This window comes from Fulmarus glacialis, unplaced genomic scaffold (assembly GCF_000690835.1).
Source record: "Fulmarus glacialis isolate BGI_N327 unplaced genomic scaffold, ASM69083v1 scaffold9068, whole genome shotgun sequence".
Classification (NCBI taxonomy): Eukaryota; Metazoa; Chordata; class Aves; order Procellariiformes; family Procellariidae; genus Fulmarus; species Fulmarus glacialis.
The window spans coordinates 32,042-49,990 of record NW_009228897.1 but is presented as its reverse complement, the minus strand read 5'-3'; the positions used below and the strand labels follow the sequence as shown (position 1 = coordinate 49,990).

At 53.6% G+C, this 17,949-nt stretch overlaps 1 protein-coding gene across 1 annotated transcript in view; it reads right to left on the bottom strand.

Moving 5' to 3' along the window:
* LOC104081054 (phosphoinositide 3-kinase regulatory subunit 5-like) overlaps positions 1 to 16,101 on the bottom strand; it is a gene marked incomplete at its 3' end in the record, with an annotated part of 18,372 nt that extends 2,271 nt beyond the window's left edge. The window contains exons 1-7 of the mRNA XM_009583648.1: positions 16,005 to 16,101; positions 7,571 to 7,671; positions 6,020 to 6,088; positions 5,108 to 5,246; positions 2,465 to 2,534; positions 828 to 1,002; positions 118 to 271 (exon numbers count right to left, since the gene is read on the bottom strand). Coding sequence (XP_009581943.1) covers positions 118 to 271; positions 828 to 1,002; positions 2,465 to 2,534; positions 5,108 to 5,246; positions 6,020 to 6,088; positions 7,571 to 7,671; positions 16,005 to 16,101 — 805 coding nt within the window. The remainder of the gene's footprint in view (positions 1 to 117; positions 272 to 827; positions 1,003 to 2,464; positions 2,535 to 5,107; positions 5,247 to 6,019; positions 6,089 to 7,570; positions 7,672 to 16,004) is intronic.
* Between the last annotated feature and the right edge of the window lie 1,848 nt (positions 16,102 to 17,949).

The window sequence follows — 17,949 nt, the reverse complement described above, 5'->3', positions numbered from 1 at the left end:
CAAGGGCTGGCTCCCAGCCCCCGCAGCACAGGGGAGCTCATCGCCACTGCGGCTCATTCTCACTACTGAGCCGGTAGAAAACCCTGGAGGAAAGAGGGGCACGGGGGGGGTTCTCACCCGCGATGGCAGGAAACGACGCGGCCCTCGCGATGTCCCGCAGCACGGACTGCAGGCGCTCCCGGGCCTGCACAGGGTCGCTGCTGGCAGCTGCAATCTCCTGTGCGTCGGCAGCGCTGGCGTAGATCTCCGAGAGCTCTTCCAGTGTCTTGGACTGGAGGGAGCAGAGCCAAGACAAGAGATTGAGGGAGGTCCCTCCGCAAAGGCAATGTACAGGTCTTTGGGGAAGGTCACTAACTACACCACTCTCTCCCTCCAATCTCTCTCCCTCCTCTAACTCCTACCCCCTTCAAGTTCCCTCAAAATTTCTGCAAAGAAAAAAAAAAATGTGTTTGAACAACTTAAGGGGTTTTCTTCACAAGTTTTCACTCCCCCCAAATCCCAAAGCAAGGTATTTCTCTGGTCAAACGAATACTTGTGCTGCATTTCAAATCCAGGGGCTCTTCCTCTCTCCACTTAGGGATGGGGAAAGGAGTAAAAGGGTAAAAGGCGAGTTACCCCCACACACTTCACGAAACAGAAGTGTAGACCTCAGGTCTAACCTGAGAAGAGAAGGGAAAGACATGTATTTTTCTTACAAGAGGTGTTATCAAAACATTTTTCTTTTGTCAGTCAAATATTATTTTGGTCAGGAAATCCTCCAGCCAACTGCACGAAACTGCTCCCAATGGCATCATGGCATCACCGAAGTCGAAGCTCTCTGAGCCTACCTTCAGGAGGTGGTGCAGACTGTCCAGGTCACAGCGGGTTCCAAAGTTGGCCTGGTAGAGATGCTCGAGGAGCACGACGAGTGTGGCGCGCTGCGGGTGCTCGCTGGCGCTCAGCTTCTCAGCGATGGAGAGGAACTCGCTCTGCACCTCGGAGCGGTTGAGCAGCAGCACCGTCCTGGGGACAAGGGGATGGCAGTTAGTCTGGGCAGCCAGGCTTGTGTGCTGGTGGCACACGAAACTCTTGGACAAATTCACTCTAGATGGCAGTGTCCTCTCACATTAGTCACAGCCAGACCCACACTGCAGTGCCAGCCAGGGGCAGGGAGCAGGTAAGGGATGAGCATCCTCCATCCTGCCCCTCGGCGCATCCCTGGCACCATCTCTCCTGCCACATCTGCAATATCACCAGCCCAATAATTGTTCAACCAGCCCCAGACAGGGCTCCAGCCCAGCAGCCAGCTGTCCAAACTGGACATCCAACACATGCGATGAAGCCGGGTGGGAGGGTAGGAAATGAGAGGGGCCCCTGAAACATCTTCCCCCTGCAAGGTGCAGGTCAGAGCATCACTTCTGGGCTTTAAGGAGAAGAGCCACATCCTTCAGCTGCATTTTTGCTCTGGACCACAAAATGAACATCCACAGGTTTTGAATTCCCAAACCTGCCATCCAGAGAGCACGTAGGCATGTGCTTACGTTCATTGACAAGAGCAGTCCACCTCACTGAGCAAAAATGTCTCTAAATTAAGGATGTGCTCTGGCGTGCTTGGTTCTAGAAAGCTCAGGCAATGGGCGCAAGCTTTCAACAAGCCCAAGGTTCAGCTTGTGTACAGCTTTGTGCCAGGTTTTCAGAGCTTTTTATGCAAATATAGCCATCGTGTTCTAAGTCATAAGTGGTTGCACTTGCACCAGTATAAGCGTTGTAGAGCTGGGGAGCTGTACTGGGAAAGCAACACAGCAGCACCAGCGCAGCTGGGTGGGATACAGGTGCAGATCCAGAGCTGCACGGCATGAGTGGACAAGCCAGAACAGCAGGACACCCCTCCTGCACAGAGTAGAGGCAGCTGTGCAGAAGGACTGTCCCTGGGGCTAGGGCTGGCAGGATGGGCACATGCCACCCGGGCTCATTTTCCTATTTACAAATGAGGTGCCCTGGCAGGAGGAAAGGTTCAGCCCTCGAATAAGGTGCAAAGTCTGACCACGCTCAGAGCTGCAAGGTTTGCATTAATTGTTGCACTGGGATGGACTCGCTTCTGTCCTCCCTCGGGCTGGTGGCTCCCAAACAAGCAGATCAAAGCGTCTCCTGGCTGTTCACCAGCCTGTGCCAAGATCAGCAACTCCCCGCAGAAAAGACTTTGCCTTCCCCAGCTGTTTTCACCCAGATCTGCAACCCTGCAGTAAGCAGGGCTGCAGGATAACCGACATGGGGAGCCCACACACCCTGACCCACGGCTACGGAAATGCCACAGTCACTTTCCTTATCCCTTCCCACAGCTCAGCCCAGCTATCCAGCTCTTGTCCCTGGCACCCGCCGCTACGCCTTTGAGATCTGCGCGCTGCAGCCCCACTGCTGTGCAAGCAGCGTGGGATTTGGGGGTGCTACAGAGAGAGACGCCAACAGTGCCCATGGCCACACTTACACGGTGGAGCTCTGGTAGTTCTTCACGGGCAGTCCCTGCTCCGTCCTCACCAGCCTCTGGAAGGAGATGCCTGGGGGAGAGAGCAGAGGACAGGAGACATGGCACCACCGCAGACAGCTCTGCTTCAGGAGCACGTCAACTTTGTCTCCTAACATGGTCCTGACCTGGCTGAGCCGCAGCCTGGAGCGGGCATGGCAGCACCAAAAGTCCTTATTAGGGACAAGGCACCATGCAAGGGGACCAGCCCGGGAGCAAGGGAGCCTTGGGACAGAAAGGGTGAAAGCCCAAGGGGATGGGAAGGCAACTAGAGGATGGGAAGGGAGAGCTGCTCCATCCCCAGACCCTTCTGCCCCACTGCTGATGTGGGATCCTTTTTGAATTGCATGGGTGATATTTAGCAGCTTCTGCCATTTGCTTTAGCCCCCCCAGGCCCTGGATCTCACTTATGGACAGCAGGTCACTGCCACCTTCCCTCCCACAGAGATGGAGCCCAGCCTGGCCCCAGCAGAAGCGAGGTTGGCGTGAGCAGCCCACGTCCCTGGATGCCCTCCCTGGGACCATCCCTGGGATGCCCTCCCTGGGACGCCATTGGGAACCTCAACCAGGCAATGTCTGACGGACCCGGACTGGGTGGCAACAGCAAAGCCTGTGTCACTCCCAAAAGGCAGAAGGACTGGAGGACATCTTGGGAAAGATCTTATGGTGTCAGCAAGATCCAGCACCCTTATTATTGCAGGCAGACACATCCCAACCCCAGCTGCTGCTCAGCAGCCAAGAAGCAGCACCCACAGGGGGCCCAGCACCCATGGGCAGCTCGTGTTGATCCACACAGGCCCCCTGATTACAGCAGCGTTCACCCCTCTTGCAGAGACATCAGCCCCAGTTCGCAGATAAAAGCTATTGCATTCTTGGCAAATATTGACAGCAGCTTGTTCTCAGTTAATATTTATCCTCATCTCAATAAAAAGCTTTTGCTTCAGCCTCGCAGCAGGTCACGGAGGCCGTGCAACAAGCATATAAGGTCCTGGCCAGCTTACCAGCAGAGGACACGTTTTCATTGTTCTTGGCTCCAGTTTGGGGGAAAGGCCACACCAAGGGGCAGCACTGGGCTCCCCAGCCCCAGCAGGCCAACACCTCCCACAAGGCATCTTTTGGCAGCAGTGGGGGAATCTCATATGCTTGTAGGAGGGGAAAAGCTTTTGGACCAAAGTCCCCCGCTCACACAGCCCCGGGCACCAGTGATGGTGGTGATGGCACAAGAGCAGGATGTGGCAAACCCGCCCCAGCACTGGGGCTTTCCCAGAGGTCTGTAAAACACAGCCCTGACCGGTGTTGCAGCAATAAATGACCAGGAGGGAGCTGGGGAAGTCCATGGCTGCAGCAGCGTGGGACGAGCGTCCCCACATCCGTGCTGGCCCTGCAGCTCTGAGCTGGAGGCTGGACGCAGCACAACAGCCCAGCCAGACCTTGCCTGGTGGCCGTGGCCATTTACGCTGGTGGAGCCTTGAGCTGGGGGTAAATCAGCCAGTCCAGCGCCAACGCTGCAGAGGGTTTTGCGTGTTTTTTAATCTTTTTGTTCCTTTGAAAGCATCTTTCATCCCATCTGCGCCTACAAGCTCCCATCTCCACAGGACGTTGCTGCTGTGATGGAGACCCTGTGTTTCCCGTCCCTGTCAGGGCTCTCCAAAGCTTCTGCCTGGTTTGAGGAAGCGGGGAAGCATCCCCAGCCTCAGCCACAGCCCATGTACCCATCTGAGGCCTCCCAAGTCCCGCTCAGAGCCGGTCTCACTGCCATGGCCCTGCGCAGGATTAAACAAGGGCTGAAATCTGCTCCGTGTGATAACAGCTCTCTGTAAGCCACCAAAAGACAGGGAGATTAGGAGAAATGGCCTTTTAGAAATAATTGGAAGAGCTGCTCCGTTGGGAACAACAGGACATCTACGAGGAGCCCTTAATTAAGAGGAGCGGTGCTGCTGCCGATAGATGTGCCCAAAGCCGTATCACAAGGTAGTGTCTCGGCTGTAAAGAAAGAGCCGGGGAGTCCCTCAGCCCTGTGGAAATCTCCACGCAAGGGCAGGCTCGAAGGCTCCGGCCACCTTGATGCCGATGAATGGACCCACTGTTATCACCCCAGTTACGCCACTGAGCATCTCAAACTGAGCATCTCAAACAAAGCCCAGGGCTGGGCGGGAGCAGCCAGCACGTGCTTTGCCATGGGAAAGACCCCTCATGCTGAACAGCAGCCAGGAAATAGTTACAGGTTTTGCTAATCCACACTGGTCCGGAGCTGAAAGTCCCTGGGATGCTCCCACCACCTTGCATGCAAGGCAGCCACCGAAAACACAACCCCACCATCCCACCTGCTCCTCCAGAGGAATCTGGTCTCACCCTGTGCTGGACCACCAGGGAAAATCATCCAGAGGATGGAGGGCAGAGGTCCTCGCCTCCTGGAAAAGCTGAGGTGTGGGATACACAAGGTAACGTGGACACTACGCTCAAGGGATTCATGAAGCAAGTGGGTTATCAGACAGCAACACCAGGAGAGTCTCGGGAACAAACACGGGGCGGTCGCAGCAGCGGGTGTTTTTGGGGAAGCAGCGCCAACAGCGCATGAAAACCCTGGGATGGGGCAGGAGCACTTACCGGGGGCCTTGAGCTCGTCGCTGATGAAGGTGAGCAGCTCGCGGAAGATGTCGCAGTAGGGCACGGGCCAGGTCAGGAAGCTGTGGTATACGCTGGTGGCTTTCAGGAGCAGGTCAGAGCCCGGTGGGAAGTGGGGAGCCTGCGGGGGATGGGGAGACCCGATTAGAAAGGGAGCAAGGACACAGGCCTCGAGCGCTGCGTAAAATCTCGAGAGTTTAGGCTGGAAGTGGGAGGAGGAGAAACGGATCGGAGCAGAGGTTCACCCCGTGACACCCCGTCCTCTCCCAAGGAAAGGTCAAAGGACCCCCACTGGGCACAGCTCCAAGAACGCTTCATCCGCTCTGCACCTTCCCAACCTCCCGGCTGTGGCTCACATGCCAAAGCCTATATATAAATTTCTTTTTAACAACCACAGATCCATATAGATGAATCGCATTACAGCCTGTGCTTTTGCAAGATCTGGCAACAATGATTTCCTTGGGATAATGATGCATTGTGCTAATAATAATAATAAAAAAAGTATTTCCTGTGAAGGCTCCGCTCCTTCTTTTCATTAGCGTTGCCTATATATTTTGCACAAGTATAAAGGGTAATGAAAAAAATTTGCCTTCTCTGCATAGAGATATTGTCCATCTCCCTTTCTGATTAGCCCATCTTTAAATAAAAAGATTAAAACCACTGAAACTCTTTTTTTTTTTCATCTCTCAGCTTGTGCAGTGGTTGCCTAGTCTTGATCCCTGTAGATTCGTACAGGATCTTTTTTTTGAGATGAATTGATCAAAGCAGACCATGATGTTTCAGACGAAAGCCACCCCAATTTCAGTGTCTGTTCTGCGTGGCTCCGCGGGGCCCTGGACCTCATGCCTCCCCGGGGGCTGGGATCAAGCTACGTGCAGCAGCCGCAGGACTTACATACAGGACCGCATAGTAGAAGAGCAGAGCCAGGGGTGTTACAAGATCATAGTCACACTTCTCCTGCACCTGTAGGAAACAGCCGGAGGGCAGAAGGATGAGCTGGGCTGTTCACCATAAAGCTTTACCCAAAAGCATCCTTGGCGGTGCTGGGAGACTCCCCGACAGTGCAGCCACATGCCCAACGCGCACCATCACATCACTGTCCCCAGCAGATTCCCTTGTCCCCACAGGAAAATAACCCCTAAAGCCCCAGTAACCCACACCAGTGGGACAGGCAGATCAGCACAGACTGCCGTTCTGCCTTTACCCTTGAGAAGCCGGATTTGGCCAAGCCCCCAGCCCTCCGATGCTCCTGATCCTTGCAGAGTTGCATGAAATTCTATGGAAGAGGCTCAAAGCAGGCAGTTTGGAGAGGCAAGCAGGCAGCCCAGCCCCTGCAAGCGGCTCGCAAAGCTCAGCAGCACCATAGATTTTTGTCCCAGCCTTTGCCAGTGAATAGCCAGCAGAATTATTTCACTGAGGGACTTAGTGATGGCTCAAGGATTCGCTTGCAGACACTGTCTCCCCTTGTTCATGAGCACAGCACAACACAAAGTGCAACAAACCCTTACGTAAACCCTAATGTAATAAAATGTTATCTGCAACTAGATCAATTCCAGCCATTTAAAAAAAAAAAAAAAAATAAACGGATTAAACCAAATCGTGCTAATCTTAACTGGTATCAGCTCTGCAGCCTGGCAGCTAGACAGCTTTTCTTTCCCCAAAAATGAAAGGCAGCATTTACTCCATCACATGAATCCCAGCGCTGAGGATTTAGGAAACACAACACTGTTTCCTGCCACATCAGGGGATTCCTCTGAGGTCTTCCTGGTCACAGCCCGAGCCAACCCCACTTGGCCGACGATGCCTCGAGCTTCTCCGGCACATGACGGGACCACGGCAGGCCGATACGATCAGCCCCACCGCCGTTTTGCCTCCCCGCTGTGCCTGACCTGACTGTCTCCTGCCAGGCTGCTACGTGGTGCAAACCCTGCCCACGGTCCCCAGCGTCCCAGCTCCACTCCTGGCCCTGCAGGAAGCCCGGCAGAGCCGTGGCAAAGTTTCCATCAAAAACAACAGGAAACCTTCAATTTGCTCTGATTTGGACTAGCAGCTCCCAGTTTACGGCGGGGGAAGGTCTGGCGAAGGCCAGCTCCATCTGTGCAGCCCTACGACCCGGGCTGCCCCTGCACGGCGCCGAGCGGCGCTTTGGGAAATCAAAACCCTTCCCCGTGAATCTGCAGTACTGCCCAAAGAGCAGATATGGGAGCTGGGTTTTTCCCTTGTAGTTCCCATGTGCTGAAAGCCGGTGGGACACACGGGGTTGTTCCCACCGGAGTTTCGGACCTGCCGACCCAGCATCACCCGACCCCAAGCTCCGATGCTCCAGCAACACCTTACCACAACACAAAATCACCCACCAAGCTTTGCAAAACTCCATTTTGGGCAATCCCCGGAGCTGACACCACCTTAAAGCCCGCAGCCCTCCCCGGCAGCCCCTTGACTCACCTCTTTGGCCTTGCCGAGGATCTTCTCCACAAGGATGAGGTAGTTGCCGGCGTCTCGGCTCACCAGCTCCTGCAGGCTCCAGCAGTTCAGGCACAGCCCGGCTGCGGGGGAGACAGAGCCACCATCACTCACAGCCCCGTTCAAGAAGGTTGCAGGAGGGAAGAACAACGGGAAGGGGTCAGGGCGAAGGTGTTTGCCGGCTATGTCAGATCACGGCAGAGGAAAAAAACCTCCCGCCCTCATTCTGGACAGATCTAATCTTGCCAAGTGGTGCTTATCTCAGCGGCATCTCTTTGTACCTGAGCACCTTTGTACTCTCGCTCTCGCAGCCCAGCGCACTCAGCTGGGTTGGACGCCTCTCCCCCAGGGAGGCCGGGTAGCTGACATGCCTGTGCGGCCACGCTCCCGCTGCAGAGGCCAGAGGGATGCGCGTGGCATAGGTGGATGCCCACCTTCAGTCTGCCTGAGCATAGAAAACCCACCGGTACGACCCCTTGCCCTGCTGCCCCCAGGCTCAAACACCCCAGATGCACTATCCCAACTATAAACTCACTCAAACCCTGCAAAATTCAGCTCCCCGTCAGGCACATATCCAACCCCCTGCAGCTGCATCGCACCTGAGGGAAGATGCTGCATCCCCCCGACCAGCTTCCCCACACCCTGGAGACGCACCATCACATCAGCATCGCGGCAGTCAGAGCTCATATCAGCATCATTGTTAAGCCTGCCCAGCATTTATTCCATTTCTTAGCACCTTCAAATTTTCATCGAATGTATTAAAACCCCACCAGGAGATTACCCAGATATTGAGAGAGGAGAATTGCCGTGCAAAGGGACGGAGGGTCCTTCACCCCGGTTGGTTGAGAGCACCCTGGCCTCCACCGCCAGCCATCTGCCTCTCGCTGCTGGGACCCGACCAGTGACAATGGCCCAAGGTGTTTCCCGAGGTCGTCACTTTTCTTGGCGGGAGGGCCACCTCCCAGATGGTCTCGGAGGAAATGATCTGCACGAAGGCTGCCGGGCGCCTCCATTCATCCCAGCCCTGCATCCTGGGGGAGGAGGCGGCGCTCACCGGGATCTGCAGACCAAGAAGGGAGTTGCACCTCCTCCTCCTCCTCTTCCCCCCGAGGGACCCAGGCACTGCACACAGCCCCATGGAGAAAAGTTACAGGGAAACTTCAAGCAAACAGCCTAACAAATATCTGAGAAGGGTCCATGTTTGCATCTCCCCATCGCCACGGATTTTATCACCAGGAGTGGAGGCAGTGCAGACATCACACAGCTCAGCCACAACCCATGGTTCTTCCAAGCTCAGTCCAAAAGAAAGACCAAGAGAAACAGAGCATCTCTCGCTGCAGGGAAGTGGGGCTAATGATCAGAAAGGAAAAATAAATATAAATCTAGCCGCTCTTCACTCACACGGTCTATTAAGTGGCACAGAAACTTAACAAACACCAACCCATGCGTGTCGGCTGTTGCGTTGGAGCTAACAAGGAAGAAACAATACCGTGAGCTGGCAAGGGGACAGCGGTATTCATCACAAATCTACAGGTCACGCTGTCTGTCCCTCAAACGTTACTCCCAGCTGCAGAGGCTACAAATTCATCAAACATACAGGCACGTACATGCCATAAAAATACCTTTACACACCTTCTAGGTGTTAAACAGGAGTAATTTAAACCAGGGGAGATGTATGCCGTGGCGCAGCTGGGAGAAGATCGATGCCAAGACAAGCAAAACTAGTGCTCAGGTTGCAAAAACAGTCTTCACTTGTCCCTGCCACGGACAAGCATTTGCTCACCAGGACATACACTATTTCTGTGGCTTTATGCCTAACTTTTAGCTGAACAAAACAGGGCAGGAGCCTTCCCCCATAGGAAAGCCTCCTCGCTGCCATGCAACTTTTCACTTTCAATGAATCAAGATTTTCCAGTGGAGAAAGATCCTGCTGGAAAGTTTCCAAGGAGCTCAGATGCACTCGCTGTTAATTACAGTTGCAATTTTTAATTTGCCTCCAGTACTCCCGGCATCATGCTGGGTTTGCTGACACCCAGAGCGCAATCTTAGATGGTGGTATCTTGTCAGCGAGGGCACAGCCGCAGCGACCCGGTAATTCAGCGATGCTCCAGTTCTCCTTTGAGCCACTTTCATCAGTCAGCGCAATGGCACAGAGCCACGGCTCTGCCCAGAAGCACTCCAGCAGATTGCTCAAATAAATCAATATTATCCCAGAGCGCGGCATCCTCCAGGGAAAGCCCCAGCACCTGTGGGATAGTCAAGAAAGCAACCGGCCCAGCAGAAGTGGTCAGAGCTGCCGGGAGCTTTGCTGACCTCTGCAAGAAGCGGCTGCGCTCACGTGGTGCCTTGAAACAACCCTGCTTTGGCCGGGAGGATTATTTCACCCAAGAGAGCCCGGCCCCGCTGCGGCTGCCCAGGGCAGGATCCGTGAGAGCAGCGGAGCTGAGCTCCGTCGGGGTGCATCGCCAGACGAGGAGAACGCTGCTTCCTGCGCGAGCGTAACCACAAATACAAATAGCCCAGCAAGACGCAGGCTCTTTCCTTCCTCTCACTTCTAGCAAGGGAGGAGGAAATCGCTGCAGCAGCAGCTCGCCGCGTTATTCTGTGCTGAATGGGGCAGAGGGAGAGGCGCTGGGGCAAACCCACCGTGAACAGGTTGGGAGGACGGGCAGGTAGCAGGGACAAGGGCAGGGCTGGAGGGAAGTGTCGTACAAATATAATTTAGACCTGAGGTCTTCTGATCCATTTTTGAGTCTTCTACAATAACTGTGAGCTGAAGCACAAGGATGCAGCCAGGTATATTTGAATAACATCGCCATAAGCAGAATTTCTGTTTAACTCATGGTCATGGCAAGGCACTGGGATTACCCTGGGATTAAGCCAAACGGTGCTGGGAGGCAGCAGGCTGCTAGGGTCTGAGCTCCTAACTTTGGCAAAGCAGCACTAATCAAAGACACTCCAAAACAGCTGCGTCCTTGCTAAAAATAGTCTCAAGCACAAAATGCAGCTCGGAAATCCTGGACACAATAAACAAAGACCACGCGGCAAAGCAAAGTGTCCGGCACCGCCAGGCATCAGTCAGGACAGGGGATCCAGACCTGGGTGGGAATTCCCTTCCCTCCACACACAGTCCAGATCATGAGCATCCACTTTCCAACCACTGGGAGCAGAGTTAGTCCCTGCAGCCATATCCCCTGTATCCAGACTAAAAACATTATTTGGGCATGGAGGGTGATGCTACTGATGTGCACAGGTCAGAAACAAAAGCCCCAGGTGACACTAAAAGAAGAAAGGAGCCACACACCTGCGAGCGCCCTTTCCGTCCCTCTGCAGATGTCCTGCCTCTGCCTGGGACACAGCTGGGTGCTGCGGTAGCACCCGGGGACTTTTATGAACTGCAGAGCAGCACTTGGTTTATTCCCAGGCCAGGGAGAGGCTGCAGCCAGGTGAGAAACCAACTCCAGAAAGTTTTATTTGCAGCCACTCCTCCGTCTCCGAGCAGATGCTCCGCTGCTGGTTTGCTGTGATGGTGAATCATGCCACCACTCTGGGTCAGGCCACAAATCACAGCAGTGTTTTACAATGGGTCAGAGCAGCACAGAGCACAAAGTCCAAACTGGGTTCGTTCCACTGTGCCAGGTTCCACTCAAAACCAGCAGCGCCAGACCACGCCGGGCACCCGCCCTGTCCCGGGGTGGACGAGGGTAGGATGTGCACCGCGAGCATGCAGAAAGCTTGAACCAGGCTTTCTCCTGGACTTTGCACTTGCTCTTTAATTCCCCCAAAAAAACCATTTCTCACTATGAGATGCAAGGGAGGCCCCGAATCTGCATGGAGCGTGCAGCTCGAAGATGCCGTGGGATGTCCCCCAAGGTGAGGAGGGATGCTCCCTGCCATCACTGCAAGCACTGGAAAGTCCTGTGTTGGTGGGGAAACGCTTCACCTCACTCACCTAAACTCATATCAAGGCAGGGATTGCAGAGGTCAGGCTGAGGGAAGTGGGAAGTAAAATCACGCACACAAACCACTCAACGCCTTAAAGGAGAGTGGTCCATGCAGGAGCTGCGGGGTGATCGCCAGCTCTGGAGGTGTCAAGATCAGCTTTTAAAGATGCATCTTGTGCAGGCAGCACAAACAAGAACTTCACCTTCCAGCCCCTAAATCCTATGAATTTGTCACAAGAGGCACCGGAGCCCTCCCAGCAGGGCAGTGGGAAGCCCCACAGCTAAAAAAACCTGCTTTACATCCACCCTGCCCTCACGCTCATCCATCCGATCGTGCTCCACTAAAACAGTGACCCAGTGCTATTTATTTTTTCTTTATACATGGAGAATGAGTCAGATTTATCTGCCAGCAACACAGACAGCCCAGAGCACACTGCAGCCCCAGCTGCGGGATGCTGGGGCTACGACACATGGAGCCGCAGCAGAAGCAGGACTAAGCTATGCTTATCCCAGCATCCTACACGGCACGCTTAGACTGAGCCCAACATGGCACAGACCCAAAGAAAAATCTCCCTTTGGGAGAGCAAAACCCACAGCAAAGCCTCCGAGCAGGGACCCAGCAGCGGGCAGAGGCTGCACCAAGACCCCCGCTCCGGGAGGGAGCTTGGGCGCAACGCACGCTCTCGCTTTGATCGCTATCGGCATCGACGAAGGTGCCGGCAGCGTGCCGGGAGCCGGGCGGCAGCGGCTCCGTGGGTGGCCTCGGAAGGATGAGGCTTCGCAATTTCTTTTCTGAGAAGTGCACCGAGACGCCCTCCTCCCAGAGCGGCTCCTTCCTGACCTCGGTGGTTGACATTTCCCCTCCGCCGCTCTTCATAGGGGGCAACTGTCAAGTCGGAAAAAAAAGAAATAAAGCAGAAATACCGCATGCCCAAGCTGCCTTCGCCCACGGTGCTCGGGCTGGGCATCAGCTCCCGGTGCCGTCAGAAGTGACACAGTTGGAGGGGAGAAAAGCAGACGCCTCCACTTCCTCCCTCCCCCAGACCCACTCCCACCATTTCCACTACGCCCTCACTAGAATAATGTGGTTTTCTCCGAGGGACTGCCCAGAGGAAGGGCCGACTCGGAGCAGTTGGTAAGCAGGGGGGTTGGAGGTGCCTGAAGCACAGGAGACAGCAGAGCCCCGCAGTCACAGCATCCTCTTGGGATGCATCCTGCACCGCACAGGAGTCCAACCTGCAGCCCCCATTTCCAAGCAGCTGCTTAGAGCCCCCTGAGCAGGGCACAGCGGCACCTCCCAGGGCTGGAGCCACCCCGGAGCTTCCACCCAGCCTGGGCAGTGATTTCAGCAAGAAAACCCACCACAAGCCTGGAGAAATCCATTCAAAGATTAAAATTTGCAAGGTGTAGTAACCAGCGCACCTTAATTCTGCACTTAGAGCTAGAAGTAATTCAGACATTGCATTTCGCATTACTTGGTGACTAAGCTGGAAGATCCCCACACCAGACTTCTGTTCATTTCCCACGAGGGTATTTAGATGACTGCAATCGAGCAGGATCTTAAGCTTCCCTTTGTTAGAGCTGAGCAAACTGAACTCCCTGGGCATCACGTAAGACATATCACTGAAGACTCCTCTCCTTCTCTGGCTCACCAGTGGCCTTCATCCGTCCTTCCTCACCAGCATCGTTCATCATCTCTGCCTCACATGCAGCCCCGTGGCAGAGACACAACAGCTCCTTCCCACCCCTGGGACCTTGCAGGCAGCGGGCTGCCCTACAGCCTCCCAGCAGCTCCCCACGCCGGCGATCCTCCAGCCCTTCTCACACCTCTGCCTCCCCAGCACAGCATCCCCGGCACCGCCAGCAGCCAGACCCAAGCCCAGCACTCTCCTTCACCGAAGGCTCCCCGTTTCACTGCTCACCAGCAAGAAATAAAATATTTTTCTTCCTTTAGCACGCTCTGATTTGACTATCATCTCTCTCCAGCAACATGGAGGAAGGCAAACTCTCTGAAGAGGGTCTCCACGAGGAAAAGGAGGTTGTCTTTCCTAGCACTTTTCTAACAGGGTTTTTTGTGAGTCAGAGACAATTAATTTTAATATGGTTCCTCCAATAAACGCTGCAGTTCAGGAAAGATTTTCTATTTCGACCCCAGAGCTGACCACGGGCTCATCCACGGAATAAATTTGTGACGGCCAAAGCACTCGCACTTATCCTTTTTGCTGACTTCACAGTCCTCAGCTATTCAGTCACTTACGCAGGGGGAAAACGACGCATCGGAAGTGATTACTCACCCACTCTGGAGCAACCTCCTGTAAAATTACCATGTAAAAATAAAGCATTAAATAATTTAAAAATGAACAAAATTCTAGCAAGGTCTCAGCCCAAAAAGCTGTGACGTGGTGCGTGTTATTTTGGTGTACGGAAACGGTAAAAAGGAGGGGAAAGCAAATAAATTGGGAAATAGAAGTGATATAAGAAGTTAAAAACAAGAAAGGAGAAGGCTACTGCACAGCTAAGAACAAGATGAAGGGATTCATTGACTATATGAGGAACAGAGCCCTGCCATAAATAACAGCCTGGATCTGACACAGAACAGCAATAATTAAACTGTTGCTGTAACACGGGGAAGGCAGAAGAACACGCAAATATTTTTGCTCTGTTTTTGAAAAGAAACAGGATACCTGTTAAGGGGTGTAGGTATACCTGTGCATTATGCTCTGTTTTCCCTAAATCGTGTATGTTACTGCAATAACGAAATACTTCCTACTCCGACTGCAAGGGGGTAGGATGTGAAACAGCAGCTCTTCAAAGCAAACACGTTAAAAGTCAGCAGGGGTGGAAAGCCCACATGGAAGAGCACTAAAGGCACTGGCCAAGCAGCGCTGCCCCGGGGGCTGTCCAGAAGCGGTACCCCCGGGCCGGAGCACAGCAGAGCTATTAACATCACATCCACCGACGACTGCGGAAACGGGGTTCGCCGGTCACGCTGAAGATTTTTGGCAACAGCACAAATGCCGTTGATGAAAGGGAACTTTCTGATGTGTAAAACGTCTGAGATTCTCCCAGGAATGGCAGGTCATTCTGCCAAACCCCACAAAACCCACATGAAGAGGACTGAAAGCCAGCAGGCGGAGAGATGGGGGAAAATCATTAGAAATGAGGAATCCCTGGGCAGCACAGCTGCTTCCAACAGAGCCTACCACCACCCGACCCCTGCCCCGAACAGTCTTGTCTTTGCTAATGAGCCGGAAGAATTATGAAATCGTTTTTTAAAGGCTGCCCTAACACAAACACCAGTGCTGAGGGGCTGGGATTAGAGAAGGGCAGAGTTTGTGAGTGACACAGGAATTGATTAATTATAATTACAGGAAGAGGTGAGTTATGCGGCGCACAATGAATTCCTTGGCGAGATGGACTCCTTTGGACACGCACTGTAACATGCCAAACTTTAGGTCGCGCTTCCAGGAACCAGGAATGTAGGTCACACTTCAGGGCCTGTTTCCCAGAACGTGGGGAGACCAAAAGCATCCAGGAGTCCTGGTCATAGCTGCGTGAACCAAGACCCAGGGTGACACTACAGCACAGGGAGCTGGTGTCACTCCGGTGGGCGTGAGGAAATGGGGACGGCGAGAGGGATTACTCCAGTACTTGGCAGCAGGTAGGATACCACTTGCATCTCTTTCTTGACTTGTAGGTAAACGGAAAAGCAGAGGGGGTTGAAAGAAGAACTGCACAGACAAAAGGAAATCTGGATTTGACAGCCCCTCTCCCCCAAATTAATTTCATTTCTTTCATCTGCAAGAGGATTTAATTGCGGCCTACAAGTGTGAGTATGAGGAAGTTAGGTCAAAATGACATTCAAAAATTACTGATTCTCATTGCTGTTTTGCCCTCACCACCGCCATCCCAAATCCCTTTGCAGCCCTCTGAACACGGCTCACGTCTTTATGGCCACCATGGTATCTGATCTAGATTTAAATAAAGTCGATAACAATATCTCCCCACTTGCTTATGACAATGCGGCAGAGATTACGCCCATAGGTTTTGAGGACTATATGCATCAAAGCAAGGCAAGGGTGGCTGATTACACAAAGGAGTCTTTCCTTGTGGTGAATGAAGACGACTCCTCTTTCCAGCTCATGCATGGACAACTGGCAAGACGCACGGCTTCTCTGCTGAGCTTTAGTCATATAAGACCTAACATGACTTGTTCAGCATCTTGGTACATCTTCCTACTGCAACGAGCTGCTTGGGAAAACTGACTAGATTGGATGCCACCTCTAACTTTGAACATTGGAAGGGAAAAAAGGCCTCCAAGCCTCCAGTAGCACCAGCAGTTCTCTCTTACGGAGGTGCCCAGGTAGGTCAGCAGATCATGCAGAGACAGAAGAACAGAAGAGTCTGACCCCATCAAGGCTGTCAGGTGTCAGGCTCGTGGCCAACAAGCTCGTGGTTAACAGGTCACCTACCAGCCCATCTGCTGGAGACAGCATCTCTGCTAAGCCCATGTAGACATCTTTCCAGTGCGTGGTAGATCCTGTCCTCTGTGCACGTGGTGTGCTGCATTTTAATTCATCTCCTAAAGAGAGCAAAGGAAGAAAGTTAGTATACTGGGCCCTTAGTTAAGTGCAAGGAAGAGAGCACTGCAACACTGCTACTGCGGCACAGACGAGATGCTCCTGGGTGAAACACCACCCCATTCCTGCCTCCTGTCACCCTTTCCAACCCCAAAGCCAATGATGCACCCCACTCTGCTAGCTCTGCTTGGCAAGGAAAAGGAGGCGCACACATCCACGACCCGATCACGAGAGGCTGTGGGGCCAAGGCACCCTCACCCTGACCTGCTGCAGGCATATCTGCCTTCTCACAACTTCCGTCTGTGGGACAGATCAAGTCTCGCTCACGTGTTTGTGGCAAGGAGGTAATCTTGGGTTAGCCTCCATCGAAGATAACACTACAAGAGATTACAGCTGCAACACCTTGCAACAGGGTCAATGGGAATCATAGAACAGCCCTGGAAGGAATCTCAGAAGATCACCTGGTCCCCAACCTGGGAAAAGTGAGGGCAGAGCCCAAGCTCCTACTCCTTGCGTTAGGCATGGATCGTCAGCTCTAGTGTCCACTGGCTATGGTCACAAACCCACTCCCAAGTGCTAACCTTGTACCAGCCAGGAAAGCCTCCAGTACTGTCACCTTGCTGCCACACAGCCAACAGGAAGATCAGGTCCACGTGCCCTTGTGGGAAAATACAGAGGGGACCTCAGCCCCAACGTCCGAGGACATTGCAAAACTGCGGATTGCGTGCCTGGCTGCAACCTTTTCACAACGTGGCTCTGTGCACCTCACCTCTCCTCCGTGGCTCAGGGTGCAAACTTAAACCTTGGGCTGGCAGAGACTGTGCTGGGGGAGGAAGATTTTATCCCACTCAATTCATATGCATCTGTCTGGGACACCATGAAAATAAAAGCAGCTTGCCCAGAAGGTTTACTTCTCAGATCTGCCCTGACCATGAGCAATCAAAGAGGTGCCCGGGCAGAGATTCCCTCCTCCCCTGCAGTGCCAGTCCTGGCGTCCAGAGGGACCCTGGGGCAGGCACCTCCCCTCTCCCAACACACAGAGAAGGGCTCATCCCACAGACTCTTTGCTTCTTGGTTAGAGGCAAACCAAATGCACAAAAATAATCCAGGAAGAAGAAATAAAACCTGCCAATACTACAAAAAACACCTGCCTTTGCTTTCATCCTGGACAGCTCGTTCCTGTACCTATGCCACACGCTTGTGCAGTTCCCAACGCTACCCCAAAAAGCTCGACTCTCTGCTTATTTGGTCAACGTTTGACACTCAGTATTCAGTGGTGGCTGCGCCCATCACAGCCCCCCACCTCCTCCCTGGCAGGAGCAAAAGCTGCTGTGGTCACGACAGAGGTTCCACCTGGTCCCCCCTGCTTGGTGTACTCAGCACGGCCACCTCCACCGACACTTAATTCCCAGCAATTCCCCCAAAAGGGCTCAGTAAAGCCATGCCCGGCTGCTGGGGCTCCCTGAGAGCTAAGGGGGTGGCGAGGCTGGCTCCAGCCCTGCCACTCGGTCCTTCCTATGCTGGAAAGAAGCCACCAATGGCTCCACACAGGTGAAAGCAAACACACAACGAGGAATGACTGACCTGCCAAACGCAAGTTCTCTCCTTTACCCCGAAGAGGCTCATGGGCTCCTGCCTCTTGTGTCCCGCTGCCGCAGCCTGTTATTATGGTCTTCACCAAAAGTTTTATCCATCCACAGTGCGAGTGCAAGGAACGCCCAAGAAATGCTCTGCCATGGTGCCGAGGACTGAATGAGCGGAGAATCTGTACATCAGCACCTTAGTCATGACTTGTGGCAAGAGGAAAGCAGTGACTAAGAGCACAGCATGACTCATA